Below are 21,514 nucleotides of genomic sequence, written 5' to 3' on the forward strand. Positions count from 1 at the left end.
CTCTCACACACACACACACACACACACACACACACACAGTCTCTCTCTCTCTCTCTCTCTCTCACACACACACACACACACACACACACACACACACACACACACACACACACACAGTCTCTCTCTTTCTCTCTCTCTCTCTCACACACACACACACACACACACACAGTCTCTCTCTTTCTCTCTCTCTCTCACACACACACACACACACACACACACACACACACAGTCTCTCTCTTTCTCTCTCTCTCACACACACACACACACACACACAGTCTCTCTCTCTCTCTCTCTCTCTCACACACACACACACACACACACACACACACACACACACAGTCTCTCTCTCTCTCTCTCTCTCTCACACACACACACACACACACACACACACACACACACACACACACACACACACACACACACAGTCTCTCTCTCTCTCTCTCTCTCACACACACACACACACACACACACACACACACACACACACACACACACACACACACACACACACGCTTTTACAACCTGTAAATACTCGTGCACAAACGTGTGAGTGCCAACTCGCCTTCAGTTCTCTAATATTTAATAGTCTCCTCTCCTTTTCTCCTTTTCATTGTTGCTATCATTACTACCGCTGCTAATTCCTGCTATTTTCTTCTCAGCGTAGCTGCACACTCTCTATATGCTCATGTAAAGCTGAGGAGCACGAGCCAAAGAATTGCATTATGGGTAAATGTGGCTGCACTGTTTATCTGTACATGACAATAAAAACTTGAAACACCGGAGTCTGTTGCAGGGAAGTTCACGGTGCCCTGACCGCAGTCCTCCAGCAGGAGGCGCTGTGGCCCTGAGCTTGAACGCGGGGGGAGGAGACGCTCGGAGCTGGGGGCTTTGGAGGAGCAGAGGATGGATTTCCTGGTTGGAGCCACACCTCAGACTGAGAGCTCCTGAGAGCTGCGGCGCTTTTATTCCAGCCTCTGCTGTTGCTGCTCTGCGGTGAGTCTGGGCCTCCTTTTTACTCCTCTTTGCTCCTCTTTCTTCTCATCAGACTGAAGCAGGGTCAGGCCTGGCTCAGTCTAACGCTGGTTAAAACGGGAGACGTTCAGCTGGAGTTACCGGGTCGATGTGAACAAAGGTTCGTCTGTGAATGATTAACAGAGCTGAATGTGAGCTGAAGGCTTCTAGGTCTGCACACTCGTGTTTGACACGCAGGACTGGCTGACCTTTGCTCATTTCTTTGACCTTCATGTTTGACTGTGTTCAGGGTCAAAGTTCAGGTTTGGGAGGTCTGTCTTCGCTCTTTTTCTGACCTGACATATTAAGTGTAAGTTCTTACCTTAGCTTAACATAATGGCTGGAAGCAGGGAGAGTGCCTAGCTTCATGAAGAGAAGGATGAGAATAAGTCAGATCTGCAGGTTTGTACAGGGACTCTGTGTCGGTGTGTGAGCGCAGACTCATAAACCTGCCAGTTTTCCTTCTGTAGTCCAAACTTCACTCTGACCTTCTCTTTCTTTCACTTATTTTCCCCCGTGAATGCTTTCAGCAAACGGAACATTGGCGTGTATGATCCGGTTGTTTCTGAGTGGAGTTTGGTCTGAAGAAAGGAAAAAGTGCACGTTTCAGACTGGAGAAAACAAAAGGTTTTAAGTGGAGTTTTATGTGAGGAACAAGGAAGTTGATGAAGAAGTGTGAAGGACAGGAATAACACGACGACCTAAAGACTGAGTTCAGTTTTTATGGAGGAACGTGAATCAATACGACGTGCATGTTTTGGACAGCAGGCGTGAAATTGGCTGATTTCTGACTGGACTTTGGTGCAAAGGGTCAAATCTGCAGGTTTCAGATTAATTTTGCTTTCCGCAGCACTGACATGCTTCACACATTTCTCAAATATAGACAGCTGCACAAAATGCAGATCTATGGGAGCTGAGTGTGGAGGTTAAAGGTCACAGGGTTCAGGGGACGGAAACTTTGATCCAAAAATACAGCTCCCCTCCACCATCTCCATGATGGAGTTTGTGGTCTGGCTCTGTCCTCCTGCCGCTGCCTTCATGTGCATCGGGACGTTTCTGAGTGTCACACAGCTCAGATAAAGCATCATTTCTGAGTCCAAACAGGCTGTGATGGTTCTGGGGTTAACCCTGATCCCGAGGCTGATTCTGGACCTGTCACCTGTCGGCCCGTTGAATGCAGACGGGTCGGATCGAGCGGCAAGGATGCATCGTCAGCCGTCACCTTGGTGACGGCAGCTCCCAGCGCTGAGGTCGTTCTCCTGCAGATGTTTGGGGACTGAATCGTGCTGACGTGTGAACACTTTGTACGCCTGAAGGTCTGTTTAAAACTGGCTCAGTAAGTGTAGGGTGTTTCCTGCAGAGGAACAGGAAGTGATTCAGAGGCGCGGGGCAGTGTGTGGTGGCTGGACTCTGACCTCTGACCGTCTCTGTTTGCGAGGACAGGAATGGGTGAACGGCTCAGAGCGCTATCCTGGTCGTCACAGTTGGTTTGTAGGCTCAGGAATCTGCAGTGATCAAATCTGGAGCTGTTTGTGTTTTACACTCGGGGCTGAAGAGGTTAACGTGACGTTCCCGTAACACTCCTCTGACATTACCGTGACTGCACGCTGACCTGACTTGTTCCTCTGGACGTGTTGGGACACCGACATCCTGCTCAGAGGTTGTGTAACTGACGGTCGGTCGATACGAGACCGAGTGTTTTTTACTAGTTCTTCTTGTTGTGCCTCCTTTAAAATGTCTTTGAACTCTTCGTCACATTAAAGGTGGAACTGGCTGATAAGCATCAGCTGCTTACAGGGAGAGGAATGCAGCCTTGTCAGGCTCGCGATTAGCATCATTTATCACTTTCACTCGATAATCGCACACAGAGCATGTTTGATGTCTGAGATTTCAAATCAACCCAACTTTAGCTTCTAATGACCGACTCTTTGTAGCTGCTGAAACCTCGGTAGGATGAACATCTGTAAGAAACATCTGGTTTGATGTGAAGCGACGGCTCACCACAGACGTGGCTGAGGGATGTGAATCTGGACACTTTTATTTTTCATTGAATGATTTAAAGTAGACACGGCAGAGTGGCTCACGCTTTGCTCTCCGGACGACGAAGACGCTGGTGTGAAGGTCGACAACGAATGCGCCGGTGTGAAGGTTGAAGACGAAGACGTCGGTCGAGCGGTGTTGCTGTGATTCAGACCTGAAGCCGCTCGCCGTGGTATGAACGGTGTGAAAGCAGCCACAGAGTTGTATTGTTGAAACAACATGTTGCCGCCTTCACTCGAGCACACGTGCTGTCTAAGAAGAATCGATGTAAAATTCACACGCGTTCATGTTCCTCCTCAGGTGGATGCTGGCTTTCATGCCGCTGCACCTCAACATTCTGATCCATTAATGCTGTTCTCTTGGTTTGAGTGAAAGTATTATTGTGGATGTAATCCATACTTTTACACGTGTTATTTGTCCAAAGTAAGACAACCCCACCAGAGCTGGCTGCGTAAATATGTTTTCTTCACAGTAGAACTCAGAAAACTTATGTTTAATGTGTAAGGTTTGATTTTGCTTTTTACTATTTCAAGAGGCAAAGGAGCTCGTGTTGAATTTGATGATCTCAAAAATTTGAGACAGGAAACCAAAAAGCTGGAAAAGTAGAACTCCAGCCAATCAGGTTCATTGATTAACGTGACACAAACTGTGGAACAATTTCAGAATAAAGTTCGTCACTGTGAAGATCTCATCATCTACATAACAACACGTCGTCAGCGTGAATGTGGAGTAACGAGCAGCGTTTCATTAAAACATGGTTATGTGATGAAATCAGTGCAGACGCTTTATTATTAGTCTGTTTGTCTGAAACGTGCTGGATTCACCTGGATCCATTCGGACTCTGTGATCCTTCTTTTCTCAGTGAAACAGTTGAAAACTGTTTTTACAAACAGATGAATGAACCTTTGAGCTCCTCGTAATAAGGACTGATTGGCTCTTATCATAGGGACAAAGTGTTCATGTTTCATGCAGTAGTCATAGATGTGCACTAACAAAAAGTTCTGTGGTTTCTCAGGTTTGTCCTGGCCCATTACTGTGAAAGCTTTACACGCTCGCATTAGTACTGTCAGAAAGAATCATGATACATCCCACCGTTCGTATGTCGATGATACACACTTACTCTCATCATTTTCCTCTGAGCGAGCATCTGTTCACGTGACCTGTGGGATTAGAATTGAACAGTTTGTCTGAACTCCAGCGCACGAGTCAGGACGCTCAGCATCATCGCTGAGCTCAGCCGTCGATACAGATGATGAAGATAAGATCACCTTTATTAGTCCCACACGTGGGAAATTTGTTTTGTCACAGCAGGAAGTGGACAGTGCAAAAGTTATGAAGCAAAAATTAGAATATAATAAGAATAAATACAGTACACAGCTGTACAGAATAAGATACTATATACAGTAGAATAAAATAGAATAAAATATACAATAGGATAACAATAGAATACAAATGCTATATATAACTGAGTAAAAATACAACGATGCCAGAAAAGAGTATTGCACTTAGTGTTATTGCACATGTGTGGATATGTTTGATTGTTGGAGTCTTTATTGTGGAGTCTGACAGCCGTGGGGAGGAAAGACCTGCGAAATCTCTCCATCCCACACCGTGGGTGCCGCAGTCTCCCACTGAAGGAGCTGCTCAGTGCTGTCACAGTCTGCTGCATGGGGTGGGAGATGTTGTCCATCAGGGATGACAGCTTAGCCACCATTCTCCTGTCACTCACCACCTCCACTGGGTCCAGAGGGCATCCTGTGGATCAGCCTGTTCAGTCTCTTCCTGTCCCGGGCTGAGATGCTGCTGCCCCAGCAGACCACACCATAAAAGATGGCTGAGGCCACCACAGAGTCATAGAAGGTCTTCAGGAGTGGGCCCTTCACTCCAAACGACCTGAGTCTCCACAGCAGGTACAGCCTCCTCTGCCCTTTCCTGTAGAGGGCGTCTGAATTATCAGTCCAGTCCAGTTTGTTGTTCAGATGAACACCAAGGTACCTGTAGCTGTCTACAGCCTCAATGTCCATACCTTGAATGTTCAGTGGTTGCAGTGGAGGATGTTTGTGCCTGTGGAAGTCTACCACCAGCTGCTTGGTTTTATTAGTGTTGATCTGGAGGTAGTTCTGCTGGCACCAGTCTTGGGTCAGTCCTCTGTACTCCCATGTCGTCCCCATCAGTGATGAGGCCGACTATTGCAGAGTCAATACCAGAGCTGCTCTCTGTATAAGAGTCTTCTCTGAAACTGAGAAGTCGGCCTTTTACATTAACTAGGTTAGACTGTTGCCATGCTCAGTTTGCAGGAGTCTCCAAACCATCAGCAGCTCATTAGGAGTAGATGGACATGTGACCATATTACTGCAGTACTGAAGGTACTCTGTTGGGTCCCAGTTCAGCACAGAGGTGTCTTTAAAATCCCTCAATTACTTCATAAAGGTGTCAGTGTGTGTGTGTGCGCGCTTTCTGACCTTACAGACACCTTTATGCTCTTCATGGACTGAAACGTGTGAGTGATGTTGTCGTGATCACACAGGTGTGTCACAGGTGTGTTTGTGGTGCTGAATCACTTTCACTTTAGTTTCCAAACAGACTCGTTGATTTATTTCCCTGTTTTTGTCGTAGCGGTGTAAACGGTCACCTTCCTCTGCACCGTGTTTTTTCTTCTTATCAGCTGAGATAAGCATCAGCAGGAAGCCAGTGTCTCAGTTTAGAAAGGAGGAAGTGAAAGCAGAAAATAAAGCACTTCAATCTGCCTGTTATCTAAGAATTTACCTGAAGTATGGAGTCGTGTGTCGTCAGCGTGTTGGAGAAGCACGACTGAAATGACTGGATGACGGTAAAGAAAGAAGACCAACATCTGTTAGTGTTAGACTGCAGGCAGGGTCAGCCACACTCGCTCAGGACCAGCGTGTATGTTTAGCTGTGGTTTGCGTCCAATGCTGAGTCTACTGTGTGAAAATAACCCCTGTTAGGCTGAGCGCTGTTGTGATGTCAGCATGTCACACCTTTCTGTGTCATCGTACGTTATCAGAAAACAGTGAGCATGTGCTCCAGCCACATGCTCTGGGTGCTGCCCTTCAGCAAGCTTCCAGGAGATGGCCAATCAGACGGGCCTCTAGGGAGATCTTAAAGAGACAGGAGCTGAATGAGCTCGTTTCAGAGGCTGAAACGCAGGTTCAGAAACAGGGGGATGATTGTGAAGCTTCTCTGTGGAGTTCAAGCAGAAAGGTCCAGCACGATGTTTACAGCAGATTGTTCAGTCAAAATGTCACATTAACTAAACACAAGTCTAAAAAAATCTTCTACTGATGAAAAAGCAGAAGCTGATGAAGGTCAGAGGTCATTCAGCAGATGAGTTTAAATAAAGGCCTTCCTCTGTCAGCTGACTAAAGTGCAGTCATGTGACCTGCAGGCCGTCGTCCCACACAGACAAATGGGCCGTTGTTGTTGTTGTTGTTTCAGCTGATTCGGCCTCCTGGCTCATGAACGCTCAGCTGATGTCACATCAGGTGGTCAGATCAGGTGGTCAGCTGTGACGACGATGGTAATCACATGATGTCTGCGGGTTAGTTTCTGGTGTTTTCACAGATGAAACTGTCCTGATGTCAGATAAAGATGAAATCTCTGGTTCACTTCCACCTTAAACTTCCTCGCACACTCGTTAAACAGACTCGTTTCACTTCCTATAATCAGACCGGCCCGTACCACCTGCAGCCAGACGAGGGAGGAAGAGTCTGTTCCTCCTCCTCGCGTTGGCGTGACAGATCTCCTGCTAGCAAACACAAATGCACAGTTTACACATTTTCCGCCGCTCACATCACTCCTGCAGGAAAAGGCCTGACTTCTGATTTTAGGCACAAGAATAAGACTTCCCAGGATGAAGCTGTCGACTTCACATCATTCATTGACAGAAACCCAAACGTTCGCCTCGGTTCAGCGACGTGTTTAGACGTCACACGTGACAAAAAAAGCAGCTGTAGTTGTGTTTTTCTCCTAGCTCATAACAATCCAGAGTTAAGGCTGCCACAAACGATTACTTTGATAGTCGACTAGTCACTGATTATTTTTGCGATTAGTCGACTAATCAGATCATCATCCATTGGACGTAAAACGTACAGCTTATTGCACCAGCAGCATCTGCTCTCATATAACTATCATTAGCTTACAGCTTTAAGTGTGTAAGGTCTGTGCTAACTAAAAATAAAGACGAGATGATAGTTTATTCAATTTTAATGAAATTTGCAGATTGTTTCGGTGAAGTTTAATAAACTCCTTGCTATCTAAAATATAACAGGACACCGGAGTAAATTCTCGAGCATCTCACACTTCTGATAATCAGCTGTCTGCTTGATGTTTATTCAGCTGTGTAAAAACTATAACTTTAATCTCAGACAAACCGATTTACTCAGGAACAAATAAAACACAAAAAAAAAGCCAAACAATAACATTTTAAGTTATCTAAGTGACTCATATATCATGTTTAACCTGAGTAGCGAAAGACTGCGGTGGGTTTGAAAACGATTTGCCGGGAGTCCGGTGTTCTCACGGCGCTAGTGAGCCTAGCCCCCGGCTCGCTAATGAGCTAGTGGGTAACAGACGTCTCCGAAAACGTCGGAGCGCTTTTGAAAATATGTGGTGTCCTGATAAACTGAGCAGATATTTGAGGTTTACACAGCTACATTCTCGCCTGAAAATATGTTAAACGTTTATTTTGTGACCCAGAAAGAATAATAAGAGTAATATTAAAACTAACTAGCTGCCGCCATTGTTGGAAACTGGGCGCTATGAATTCTGGGATAGGTTGGGCCACGAAGTATACACCTGACCCATCCTTCAAATCTGGGGAAATGAAGGACGCATTTTTTTGGCCACGTATGGGGCAGTCTTCGAATTTGGACAGTCTTTGCCGTGTCGCTGTAACTTAATCGGCCTACAGATGAGGCCTTCAAAGGATGCAGCCCCTGAATTTGGACACAGCTTCTTCTTCTTCTTCGGGGTTTAACGGCAGCTGGCATCCTTGTACATGCAGTGCTGCCATCTTCTGTTTCAGTCCGTTATTGCACTCTTAAAAATCCTGCTACTTATTCCTGCGTCTTTTGGGATCTTACAAAGCTTCAAACGACGTAAATTAGTCGACGACGATTTTAATAGACGACATAATCGTGGCAGCCCTACTAGAGGTCTGAGTGCAGCTCCTAACAGGGAAATGTAGCGCGTCAGGTCATCGGCTCACAGCTGAATTACAGTGAGTTCAACCTGAAGGCTGAACTTCAGGTGATTGCTCTGATCCTGCAGGTCAGGTGACAGAGGATGATTCGATTGACAGAGCAGAGCGCAGGACATCCTCTCTGGGCCTCCGTCAGGAGTCGGAGCCGCAGGCTGAATTCCTGGCTGCTGATCAGGGTGGATGTGGAGCGTGAAGCTACATGTTCCTGGCCTCCACATTCTTCCCTTATCGTCTGCTGAAATGTGCTGGACCGAGTCCAGAGCAGACGCTCGATTCAGTCCTGCGTGGAATCGGGCCGCATGCCCACGTAAAAACAGCGTTTCACGCCTGTGCTGCTCATGAGCTCACACATGAAAGGTGTGGGAGGAGCTTACACGTCTTATTAATCTTAAAAACCAGCACGCAGAGCTCGCTGCAGCATAGATGTGTTGACAGTGCTTCCACACTTTTCTAGATTCTCTAAAAATGAAGTAGAAATCATTTATTTGTTTCATGTTCTGTGTGTAAGAAGTCAGAATATATATTATAAAAGTGCACGAGCGCTCCCTCAGCGTCGGTCTCCACTGATCTGCAGCGCTTATTAAATGTCCCACCTGAGGGGTCAAAGGTCAGAACTGTGTGATTTAATCAACAGCTGGAGTCAAGTTTCAGGATCAGCTTGAGAAGAACGCCCAGAAACACACACACACAGCAGAACTGTGTGTTTGGACACACCCAGTGTTTAGTCATGCTCGATGTGTTTGCCTTGTTGACGTCTCTGAGGGTTCCCACGTAGCTGGGTGTCTCACTGCGTTCCTGTTTCCCTGCCATGTGGGGACGTTTGGGGGAATTTTCTGTGGTTTTTGGGTCTCAGATGTTGGGCTCGCAGTCATTTCATCGCTGTGTGTAAATCTGCTGTTGCTTCCCTGCATTGGTGCTGCTGTAAGGACATGTGAGAGTTCACAGGAAATCACAGCAGAATAAATGTGAAGGCTGTAAGCTGGCTGAGAGTGTCAGCCGTTCATGTTTGAACCTGCAGAGCTCGGAGAGCCTTTATGTAAGCATTAATAACTGAAGTGCAACTCTTGGGTATTTTCAGCATGATTAGTTACTGTGTTTTAATCAAACTGACAATATTTGTGAAACTTTTAGATTTTTTTAAAAACTACAAATAAATCAGATGGTGTCTGACAGCCAGCACGGTCCAGGTGTTTCTATTAACTTAATCTATCCATATAGGATTTTCAAAATAAAGCAGGCTGGATATAAATTTGTTGCTAGGTGTAAAGTGAAGGTGGAAACTGTGAACTTCCAGCTGTTAAAGCTGTGATGATGATAGTAGTCATTTAATTAGATCAACGTTTCTCTCTCCACAGATCGTGCATGAACGTGCAGCTTTGAACTCTCCACACTTTGGATTTGACCTTTTTTTTTTTTTTCTTCACCAGATTTGTAGAATAAACACGTTTTTTTTTTTTTTTCTTCAGCTGCTAAAGAGCCGTTGAATTAATCGGGGACATCCCGACTCCACCCGGTGCCGGCATTTTGGGGGTTTTAGGCACCTGAGCTTTGTCGTCAATCAAGTTTTTGGCCTGAATGCCCCAAGATTACCCTCAGGCTGTAGTTCCTCCTCTGGCCTGCAGGGCAGCAGCAGAGAGCAGCGTCCGGCCGTTGGACAGACCGAGCCTCGGCATGAGCGACTTCTGGCACAAGATGGGCTGCTGCGTGGTAGCTAAACCACCGCCGGTGAGACGTGCTGTCTTTTGATAACTTTAAATGCTGCATGTGATTCTAAGTTTGTACAAATATTAGAATTAATCATATTAGCTAATGTTAGCGGATACAATGTTTCAAAGCTGAAGGTAACTGGTAACTACCGGGGTGGCTGTAGCTCAGGTGGCAGAGCAGGTCAGCCACTAATCAGAAGGTCGGTGGTTCGATCCCAGGCTGCCTCCTGGCTGCATGTCAAATATACAAATGGGCAAGATACTAACCCCATGTTTGCCTACTGGTGGTGGTCAGAGGGCCCGGTGGCGCCTTTGTCCGGCAGCCTCGCCTCTGTCAGTGTGCCCCAGGGCAGCTGTGGCTACAATGTAGCTGCCATCACCAGTGTGTGAATGTGTGTGTGAATGGGTGAATGACTGAATGTAGTGTAAAGCGCTTTGGGGTCCTATGGACTAGAAAAGCGCTATACAAATGCAGGCCATTTACCATTTACCAACTTGGACTAGCTAAAACGATGGCTGATGCTTAGCAGGTAAATGAAGTGGACAGTTATGTGATCGGTGTTGTTTATGTGCCTGAACGTGACGCTGCACAGGTAAAGGCGGGGCTTGTGTGCTCTTCCACAAATGTCCCCACGAGGCCTCAGAGTTACTGTGGCCTCCACACACACATATGCACAGCTTCCCTTTTCTCTGTGACCTCTGACCTCTGCAGCCGTCGCTTCTCTTTTTGCTTCACGTGACATAAACAGAACGCAAACATCAGCACAGATCTCCACGTTACACCCAATAAAAGGTTCCTGATGGTAGCGACGCTGCCGTGACGGGAGGAAGTGCTGCTGTGGCCTTTCTCCCCAGAGAGCCTCCTCCTCTTCCTCCTCCCTCCTTCCTCTGGCTCTATTTTTAGCTCTGTGTTTGTTCCATTGTGGCACTGCAACAATACACCTTTAATAAACACAGCGAGACGCACCGATGCCAGCGCTGACTTCACTCAGGAAGTGTGCGTAAGGTTAAAGTGGGCAGGTTTGAACTCCAGCCGCACAAAGTTTATCATAGAAGGTTTTGGTGGACGTTTCATCGTTATTGTGCGTATTTTCACATCGTCTCTTTGTGCAGCTGTTTGTGATAAAGTTGTGACGGTGTGAGTAATGTAGACGTCATTAAATCAAAGAGAAGTGGGGTTGTTTCTGCGCACGCTCAGTTTGTCGTCAGCACTACAGATGTTGTGTAACGTCTGAGGCTGACTGCACATATTTCACCCATCAGGTCCTGCGTAAATTCCACTCGAACGAGCAAACGCGTCGCCTGTTTTAAGGTTTTTACATTTTCGTCTTTTTGGGGCGGAGCTTTTACATTTGGCCTGTTTAGGACGAGTGGATGATGTCGGCCATGTTGGAGGTCTGTGAGCTGATCCTGGCTATGATCCTTCCAGACTTTCACCAGCTCAGACGGCTCTGACTCACTGATTACACGATGACGATGACGAGGGTGGGTGTAGTGTTTAGCTGCTCAACACAGACGTTGCCAGGAGATTTGTTTTCTTCTTCTGCTGTTTGCTCGGCAGCGTCTCAGGGTTACGTAATGAAGCTGTGAAGCCACTGAGCGTGCTCAGTTTGTAAACCTTACATCAGCTCAGATTCAAATTCAAATTCAAATTTTATTTGTCACACACACACAACCATACACAGTATGACATGGGGGTGAAATGCTTGTAGCTGTACAATGCCCGACCATTAAATGACAGAAGAAAAGTTTTACAATATTTACAATTTACTACAAAAATTTACAATTTTCTGCACTTTGATTGGATCTCTGACGTTTCAGAAACATAAAGAAAAAGCTTTGATTACAAGTTTTTAGAGTCATGGAAATAACCTGAGGCAGAGAGGAAGGGTGTGTGCAGGAGAGCCCTCCACACAAGGGAAAGACCACAACACTGTCACAGAGACACACACTGGTGTCTGGGACTGAAGTGAGCGTGTCTGCACTGCTGTTTGAAGGTCAGGTCATGTGACAGGAGTTAAAACAGGCAAACTCACATCTCTGTCACAGACTTTGGATCTTATTAAAAACATGTGTGACCCTGTAAACAAATGCAACGTACCTACAACCCTGCAGAAGGAGCACAGACACACAACACAGACGTGTGTTTAAGTCTGTGGGAGACGCCAAAGACACCACTGCAAACATGGCTGGTCGCTGCTCACGCACAGAAGGCCCACGTAACAAACACATGAAAAGACAAAGGAAAAAACTGAATTGCACAAACTGCTGTGTGTAATTTATTTTATTTTATAAACCAAAAGGAAACCTGAACAACGGAGACACAAGAATCCTGTAAAACGGACAATTTAATAAAGGGCTGTTCTGTTCTAATGGCAGCAGCACGTACTGGAGTGAATGTGGGACCCCTGGTGTGGAGCAGGATGTAGGAGGGACCCCGGTGCGCCTCGCACTGATTGGATGATTGACGGGTGTTATTTTAACCTCCCGCTGAGTCAAGCGTGACTCGTCCAGTTTGTCAACCGAGCAGTTGTTTTATTCCTGACGTTGCCATGACGACCGCCACCCCCGCGGAGGAGGCGGCGCGCGAGCCGAGCGGCGACGATTCACGTTCAGAGGGGGCAGCGTGGCCGAGCGGGACCCGCGTCTGTTTACACCTGTGTGTGTGTGTGCACACCTGTGTGTGTGTGTGTGTGTGCCTGCACACCTGTGTGTGTGTGTGTGTGTGTGTGCACACCTGTGTGTGTGTGTGCCTGCACACCTGTGTGTGTGTGTGTGTGTGCACACCTGTGTGTGTGTGTGTGTGTGCCTGCACACCTGTGTGTGTGTGTGTGTGTGCGTGTGTGTGCGTGCACACCTGTGTGTGTGTGCATGTGTGTGCGTGCACACCTGTGTGTGTGTGCATGTGTGTGCGTGCACACCTGTGTGTGTGTGTGCGTGCGTGTGCGTGCGTGTGCGTGCATGCACACCTGCGCGTGTGTGTGTGTGTGTGTGTGTGTGTGTGTGTGTGTGTGTGTGTGCGTGTGTGTGTGCGTGCGTGTGTGTGTGCGTGTGTGTGTGCGTGCGTGTGTGTGTGCGTGCACACCTGTGTGTGTGCGTGTGTGTGTGTGCGTGCGTGCACGCGTGTGTGTGCGTGTGTGTGTGTGTGTGTGTGTGTGTGTGCGTGCACACCTGTGTGTGTGTGCGTGTGTGTGTGTGTGTGTGTGTGTGTGTGTGTGTGCGTGCACACCTGTGTGTGTGTGTGTGCGTGCACACCTGTGTGTGTGTGTGTGTGTGCGTGCACACCTGTGTGTGTGTGTGTGTGTGTGTGTGTGTGTGTGTGTGCGTGCACACCTGTGTGTGTGTGTGTGTGTGTGCGTGCACACCTGTGTGTGTGTGTGTGTGTGTGCGTGCACACCTGTGTGTGTGTGTGTGTGTGTGTGCGTGCACACGTGTGTGTGTGTGTGCGTGCACACCTGTGTGTGTGTGTGCGTGCACACCTGTGTGTGCGCGCGTGTGTGCGTGCACACCTGTGTGTGCGCGCGTGCACACCTGTGTGTGTGTGTGTGTGCGTGCACACCTGTGTGTGTGTGTGTGTGTGTGTGCGTGCACACCTGTGTGTGCGTGTGTGTGTGTGTGTGTGCGTGCGTGCGTGCACACCTGTGTGTGCGTGCGTGTGTGTGTGTGTGCAAATAATCAGTTTATCAAATCATCTGAATCTCTAATTCTGGTGTTTCTTTCTTGGATTTCAAATCGATTCAGTGATTCGATTCGGGGCACGGTTATTCCGGGTTTATTTCAGTGTTTTATTTGTTCGTGAGTAAACCGGTTTGGCTGTGATTAAAGTTAAGCTTCATAACATATTACTCACAGTTAAATTAAGAGGCTCCAGAGCTGTGACATCAAGTACGCTGGTGTTCCAATTGTACAAATCGCGAGTCCGTGCTCGCCAAGTACACGAGTAAGGGTGTCATCTGCATAGCAGTGAAAATGTTTCCTGTGGAGCTCCATGATCAGCTGTTTATGAAGGACAAACACACATCAGAGACTCTAATGTGTGTCTATATGATCATAGAAGAAGAAGAGGAGGAAGATTGATCGCAGCATGATCGGAGAACCGACTAACTTCATCCACCTCACACACATCGGCTCTGGAGAGATGGCAGAAGGCCTGCAGCCGGTCAGTAACAATCCTGTCTACCTGTTTACTCACCATGCAGCCGTGTGTGTGTGTGTGTGTGTGTGTGTGTGTGTGTGTGTGTGTGTGTGTGTGTGTGTGTGTGTGTGTGTGTGTGTGTGTGTGTGTGTGTGTGTGTGTGTGTGTGTGTGTGTGTGTGTGTGCACATCACAAATCAGCGCATAAAAAATGGGTAAGTAACAACAGGGACGTTTGAGAACAAAGTAAAATACTGAGCAGAACAATGACGTGTGTGAAACCATCACTCTGAACAGAAACCAGTTACAGGTATGATGGAAGCTGTCGCACTTCAGTCGTAACTTGAACCGTAGCGTGTTCGAGTTTTACCGCGGGTCGCCCGTCGACCCCAGACTGGGATTGTGCCTCTACTGGAACTGAACCAGCAGCCTCTACTGGTGTAAACCCCTACAGTTTGGAGCAACAGCATTTTAATATACACTCTGTGTTATAGATGAGAACACCCACATACAGTTCAGTGTTACACCTGTTTAAACCTTTGACGGATTTATTGGTTATAAAGAAGGTGTGACTGTGTCATTTTAGTTCATCATGATTGTTGTCTTCTGTGTTTGATGCATGTGAGTGTGCTATGTAAAGAAGTGTTGTTGTGTTTTACAGTCTGGGTCGGTCCAGGAGCAGATGAGGTCCAAAGGCCCAAACATGAACGGCAGGAACAGCCTGTTATAGCCGGTAAACCAGCTCAGCTTCTCTTTTCATTTCAGCTCATTTAGCATCACAGGCGAAGATGTTCCAGCAGCCGCTGTTAAAAATCACTTTTTAGAAAAGATGAGTAAAGGACTGATTATTTAGTCGGGTCCAGGACTGTATGGTTTCCTGTACCGTGGTATGCAGATCTTCTGTACCTATAACGAAACAGGAAGTAACCCTGAGTAGGTTAAAAACAGAATAGACAGCTGGCAGCCTTAGCTCAGTGTGGTTGAGCCCGAGCTTCCTGTTAGCGATCGAAGCAGCGATGAACCCTGCCTTCCCGTTAAACCTGAGTGTGCACCTTGCACCTGTTTGATCTCCATGGGTCACTTTATCGCAGAACACAACCTGATGAAACAGAACTACAGTTTTTTGTATTGTCGGTAATGTCCTTAGAAAAACAAAAACCAGCTGTGGTGCTGAGCCGGTCCGACGGTTTCCGTCCACCCACCCTGACACCCCTCCTGCACACTCTGACCCTGTCACCACCCCCCCGCACTTTGTCACCATTCATTTGACCAGTAGAGGGCACTTGCCCATAAACTGTAACTATTACATAATTGTTTATGCTGCAGCACACCTCCAGCATCGGTCAGTTCACTGTTCCTCCACGTGTTTAGAGTTTGTGGAAGTGTACAGATGTTTATCCTGATCCCCAGAGGATGAACCCTTTGGATTGAAGGATGTTCTGCCTGTAGGGGGCGCTGACTGCCACATTTTTACACTAGTCAGCACCGTTTGACGTTTCCTGTCTTTCATCTTCTAGGAGTGTATGACATCGACCCAGACCAGCTGACCGAACTCTTTCTTCTCCACACTGAGCCTCGCCTCTAGCACTTGACTGCCAGCCAGGTGCTTTGACTCCCTCCTCCACCCTACTGAAGTGCCCTTGTGCAAAGCGCTGAACCCCTAACACCTACAGGAGGCACTAGCCTGACCAGATATAACTGTGGATTTTTTTTACTCACAAAGACTGATAATCAGTTCCCACCTTTGAAGAAACCAGAATAAAACTAATATTTTTGGTCACTACAGGTTTCCCTGTCAGTATTAACGTCATTAGACTCCATTTCCCAGCATCCATTTCAATTTTTTCAGTATCAAACAAATGACAGGATGTCTGTATTTATGAAAGAAAAAGTTTTCTGGCTCCAAAGTGTTCGATTTAAGATTTCACGTGGACGTTTTTTGTGGAGTGTTTTTTACTGGACTTCATTTCGAGGATGGCCCGTTGTTTAGTATTCAGCTCCTGAAGGATCATTACACCTTCTGGGGCTTCGTCAGCAGATTCTGAACCGTGCGTATGTTCAGGGATCACGTGTCCAAAGTGATTACATCACTGGATGCCGTCTCCCAGGACGCTGCTGGTGCTGAATTTTAAAGGACTCTTGTTTTAGGAGACGGGAAAGTCCCATGAATCCCTGCTACACTGGACTGCACTGTGTGTGCTTGTGCTCTTACATGTCTATCTTTGTGGAGACCTGTGTGATTGTTGGATCATGTGAGGACATGCCTGCAGATTGAGATTTGTTGTTCAGGTTGTGTCATGGAGGGTCCTCACAACGATAGAAATCCAGACATGCAGGACTGGACCCACAGTCCTAAACCTCCACTAGAAAAACACCAAAAATTATCATTATTATTATTATTATTATTCAGAAAGTTCTTTGTTTTTATTTTTAACGCTTTTTAAATTCTTCATCCAATTACTGTGTTACTCAAACTGTGGTTCAGGGACCCCAAACGGGGCTTCAGATGAGATATTTTAGCTCCCTGTTTTTAGCGCACTGCTTGAAAGGCCTGTTGTAAGCTAAGGTGTCACAGTTATTACTGCTTTAAACGTGTGTAATCTTCTGCTGTTCCTGATTGGCTGTCTCACATCTGCTCAGCTGTTATCCAGATGTTCAGGTTGATCTCAGCTCACAAACCAAATGTGTTTAATGTTGTCTTGAAAAAGATCATTTTGTAGTTTTTGAAACATCTGCTGATAAAAACTGCTTCGTGTAAGTTTCACTGCAGCTCTTCTGTCACAGCTGAAGATTCGTCCACGTTGTATTTATTTTTGCAAATCACACTAACGTACAGGTTGGTCCAGCTGTTCCCAGCTCTGTGTGCACCAGCCAATCCTGTTTCACATCCAGTTATTAAATGTGTTTGCCAGTAAGAGCCAGCACTGATTGTTTCTCCAAACACGCACACAAACGCAGCACAGTCAGGACAGTGAGCCACATCTGATTGGTCTGTTTATTCGAGTCGCGCCGTTCATGAACGCCATCCTGTGCCCGGATGCTCTAACAGCAGCACTGACTCGTCAGGGAAAACTGTCTGACTGGTTACCGCGGAAACCACAGAGTGACATGGCAGCTGGGCACTTGCTCCACATCGACAATGGCGACGACGGGAACGTAAGTGCCCGAGCTTCTGGTGCATTGGTGAACTGTGCAGAGCGTGGGAGGAGTTATTGTATTTGACTCGGCTCGTTCCAGCTTCCCACTGAAAACGTTTGTGTTCACAAACTGAGACATGCGGCATTAACGCTGCCGTTAAACCAGCTTCAGGAACGCCTCTGACCGTGTCAACACTCGACTTGAAACCTGAACGTGTTGTACTTTGGTTCAAAGACACGGGGACTGTTTTAATGGACACAAAGGAAGGATAGGTCTCTGATTCCAACACTTTCACCCGGGACAAACTGTTTTCCTGTGGAGCATCGTTGTTTTGGATCATTTTAGCTCCAGAAACTGTTACTCTCATTCTAGACTCATGCTGGGAACCTGAACGTCCCCTCCACCGAGGCCTGAAGAAGATCAGGATGTTTTCTTAAGATCAAGATGTTCAGCCTGAGATTTTTTCCCAGACTAGTTGAAACTCGCATCTTCTTCCTTTTTTGTGTCATATCAGACGTATTTAATCCTCCTGAGAGAAAATGTTCAGGCTGCTCTGAACGCTCAGTTTCCAACAGCTCGTTCTACTTTTATAACGCATCTCTGCCCACCGACTAACTGCAGGTTTCCAGACACTGACCAATGAGAAAACAGTGGGATTTAGGGAGGGCTGTCTTAAAGAGACGGGAGCATACGAGGGATTGTTTGGATGTGGGAGTCGTGCACAGATAATGATTTGATTACAAAAATCTGACCACGTCAGAAACCGTCCCGACTGCGGTGACTTTACAAAGCGTGTAGGTGGAGACGAGGACGTCCAGGCTGGAGTCGACGTTGTGGCTCATTCTCGCTCTTGGATTCTGGGAAATGAAGCCTCTTCCTGTCGACAGTCCTTTCCCTTCAGGTGGAAACAGACAGAGTGCTTTTGTGTCACACTATGCTTTTATTTTGTGATAGACGCTGATTCTATTGGTGCATATGATTGTTGCACTGAGAGTGCTGATCACAGAGCTTCTCTGGAAGAGCCTCGGTGGGAACGCTGTCCAAAACCACACAGTCTTCATCAGATTAACTTTTCCTTTTGCAGCTGTTTGTCATCTGACACTGATAAACTCTGATGTCAGCCAATCAGCAGCCCCCCCGCAGCTGCGCTGGGATTAAAGTGAATGCAAATGATTGGGCAGAAGGGTTTTAATGGATTTCTTCTGAGCTGTGTTCACGTTTGATTGGCTGAGGAAACTGTCAGTCAGCGAGCTGTGGGGGTTTTGGTTTTAAAGCTGTGAGCGTGAAACATGACACTTCCTGCTGGTCCAATGATGGTCTGCCCACCCGGCGAGATCTGAGGAACGAGCTGAAGTCGGCAGCGAAGCTGCTTCCTGCGTCCGTTACTGTGCAGATGACTGATGTGAAACGTTGAACTCTTCTGTGCACTGAGTAATAAACTGGATCACACATTAGACTCGTGAGCCTGGCTCGGTTTACGAGGATATTTGTTCAAAGATCTGGAAGGTTTTAACTTTGCATGCAGGAAAAGTCACGTTAATGAAACCTGCAGCAGCTGCATCCTTGTGTTTACAAAACCTGAGTTTGTCACATCATCATCATCAGGTTTGTGTGGCGTCTTGTGTTGTGTAAGCGGCTCCTCCTGCAGAGGCACAAAAACACCTTTATTCTTCTTATGTAATGCGTGTCTCATGATGGCTGAATAAATCTGTCTCACCAAACCTGTGTTTGTGGCTTAGTGTGACAAGAGTGGAAGTTTATTCTAAGAGTAGTACAAACATAACACTTTGATCAGTCCTAAAGTACTGAAACGTGGATGGGAACGCCTTTGAGGGTCGATGGTTCAGTTTCGTTTTGTTCCCAGTAAATCACAGCAAACATGTTCAGCTGTCGTCATGGAGACGGGGTTTCATCTCGTAGGCCTGGATGTCTTACAAATGTTTGAATTCAGGTCAGGGGTTGGTCAGTCCACATCACCGCTGCAGACAGGACGGGGCTCCACCCACCTGTCACTCACACCTCACCACTGTCTCTCTGCCATTCCTGACTTCCTCTCTGGCAGCCAATCGTCTGCTTTCTCTGATCCACGAAGACACCGAAGCTGCTTTTGTCCTTCTCCGTCAGCACTCTCAGAGCAACCATCACATGTGTGGTTGTCTTTCTCCGCAGCACCATCCTGCAGAGTAGCCACATTCTCTGCTAGCAGCACCTTACAGTGTCCATACATACAGACTGCAGTGGCTGTAGTGCACCTGTGTATGTCTCACTCGTGTACATGACCCTGTGTTTCTCCCTCTCACCTGTCCTTCTGCAGTCCTCTCCTCAGCACCACCCAGCACCCTCTCCCACTGGGACACTCCTTCTCTCTCCTCTAACTGACCTCTGAGCTGTGGGGCAAACACTTTGACAACATCACCGATTTAATGTCCACTTTCAAATGCATGATCCTGTCTGATGCTCTCTTCACCCACAACACTGTTCACATCAGGATGCCCCACAGCTTGAACCCACCTCCACTGCTCCTGGCCCTGCTTCCTTTCCAACTGCTCTCCATCATCGCAGCAGCGCTCCCGGTGGCAGTGCCTACATTTAGATTACTGATGTTGTTCCTCTCTTCAAGCACAGTCTCCACCAGCACGCTGTTGGCCAACAGCACTGAGGTCTTAAATGCACTACATGGACAAAAGCATTGGACCAAACCACTTAATCTTTAAATGCAGGTGTTTTCAGGCACAGGTGTATAAACTCACTCGGGCAGGCTGGGCCGTTCCTCCGAGCTCACCGAATCAGACTCAGCCTGGCTAGTGTTAGCACAGGAACAGCTCCTGTAGCTTAATGTGCAGGACTGACGGGGACCAGAGGTGCTCTGACAGAAACTATGAATGAGCTCAAACAGGTCTAAGGAAGGCCGCAGCATCGCTTTCTCGTGAAGCGTGAGTCTGTGCACAGGCTAATGAGAAACACTGAGAGTCAGGGCAGACGTGTGTTTCTACACGTATGACCCCGTTCACAGGCTGCGTTCACATTTTATTACATGCAGCTGTGCACAGACCGCAGAGCTATAATGATGATGGTTAAACTAGGTGTTTCTATGGAAACGCCAGCCGAGCACTGAGGAGGAAGCAGGACGAGTGGAAACACGGAGGCGGTCAGAGCTGGTTTGTTACAGGCTGAGCGTGTGTGGGAAACGCGTGTGTGATGTCATAAATGTTCCACGCTTTCAAAGGGAAACAGCGCAGAAAAGCTCCGGCTCCACGTTCCTGCCCCGAGCCGCAGAAACGCTTTTATTATGTTTGTGTGTTTTATATCTGAACTCTGGTATACAGCAGCAAACGTCCACAGCAGGGTGTTTGTGGCTTTGAAGGAAAACGGTGTCCATCTGCAGTCACGAGCAGCACATGTTTATACAGACAGATTGAGACTACAGAGGCTTTTATTTTGTAGGATCACAGAAATGCTTCTGGCAATAATTTTACCTTTATGTTGAAAATCAGTTCTTGACATGTTCTTCTTCAATTATAGTGATAATAAACCCCCCTCATTCAGCCATGGGTGAAAAACCTGAAGTCAAAAATGTGTTTTTATTATTTATGAGGCTCAGTAAGAGTTCTTAGCCTTGGAAAAGCTCCCCGAGCTTTTTCCAGACGGTCGATGCCCTTCATGGACAAACCCCTCGCCTCATGGAAACGCTGCATCGAGAGTGCTGAAGCGAATATCTGATCAACAATAAGCTGGAGCTGCTCTTTCTTGAGCTAATGTTCGGAACTTTGATTTCTGTTTTGTGGTTTGTGGGTCCTTTTTTGATCAGCTGTAAAACAGCCTGTTTGTTGTTTCCAAGAAAAGCTGTTTTGTCTCACTTTTGATCGGGACTGTGTGTCCTCGCAGTTCATTGTTCATTTAGAAGACACTCTCTTGAAGAGCTCTCGCGATCTTAAGATAAGATAACCTTTATTAGTCCCACACGTGGGAAATTATTGTTAAAGCAGTGGACAGTTGCATAGACAAATTAGAGAAAAACACTGGAATAAGATGTCAATAAGACTGTACACAATAGAGTAGAATAAAATACTATAGACAATCAAATAAAATAGAATACAAATGCTATATATAATATGAGTATAATACAACGATGCCAGAAAAGAGTATTGCACTTAGTGTTATTGCACATGTGTGGATGTGTTTGATCAGCTGAAGTCTTTGTTGTGGAGTCTGACAGCCGTGGGGAGACCTGTGAAATCTCTCCGTCCCACACCGTGGGTGCAGC

The 21,514-nt window shown here is 46.9% G+C and overlaps 1 protein-coding gene across 2 annotated transcripts; it reads left to right on the forward strand.

The window, feature by feature from the left end:
- The first annotated feature begins 836 nt into the window (after positions 1-836).
- Positions 837-18,971, forward strand: cdc42se1 (CDC42 small effector 1). 2 transcript variants are annotated; one of them, XM_026156170.1, is made up of 5 exons: positions 837-993; positions 9,739-9,997; positions 14,033-14,137; positions 14,774-14,845; positions 15,630-18,971. In XM_026156170.1, exons 2-4 carry the CDS (start codon positions 9,848-9,850, stop codon positions 14,840-14,842), a joined length of 324 nt encoding a protein of 107 aa, XP_026011955.1. In that variant the 5' UTR covers positions 837-993; positions 9,739-9,847; the 3' UTR covers positions 14,843-14,845; positions 15,630-18,971. The 2 variants fall into 2 exon arrangements, with proteins under 2 accessions (XP_026011955.1, XP_026011957.1); XM_026156172.1 differs by lacking the exon at positions 837-993 and adding an exon at positions 1,015-1,132.
- Positions 18,972-21,514: the final 2,543 nt, after the last annotated feature.

This window comes from Astatotilapia calliptera, chromosome 22 (assembly GCF_900246225.1).
Source record: "Astatotilapia calliptera chromosome 22, fAstCal1.2, whole genome shotgun sequence".
In the NCBI taxonomy this organism is placed as follows: domain Eukaryota; kingdom Metazoa; phylum Chordata; class Actinopteri; order Cichliformes; family Cichlidae; genus Astatotilapia; species Astatotilapia calliptera.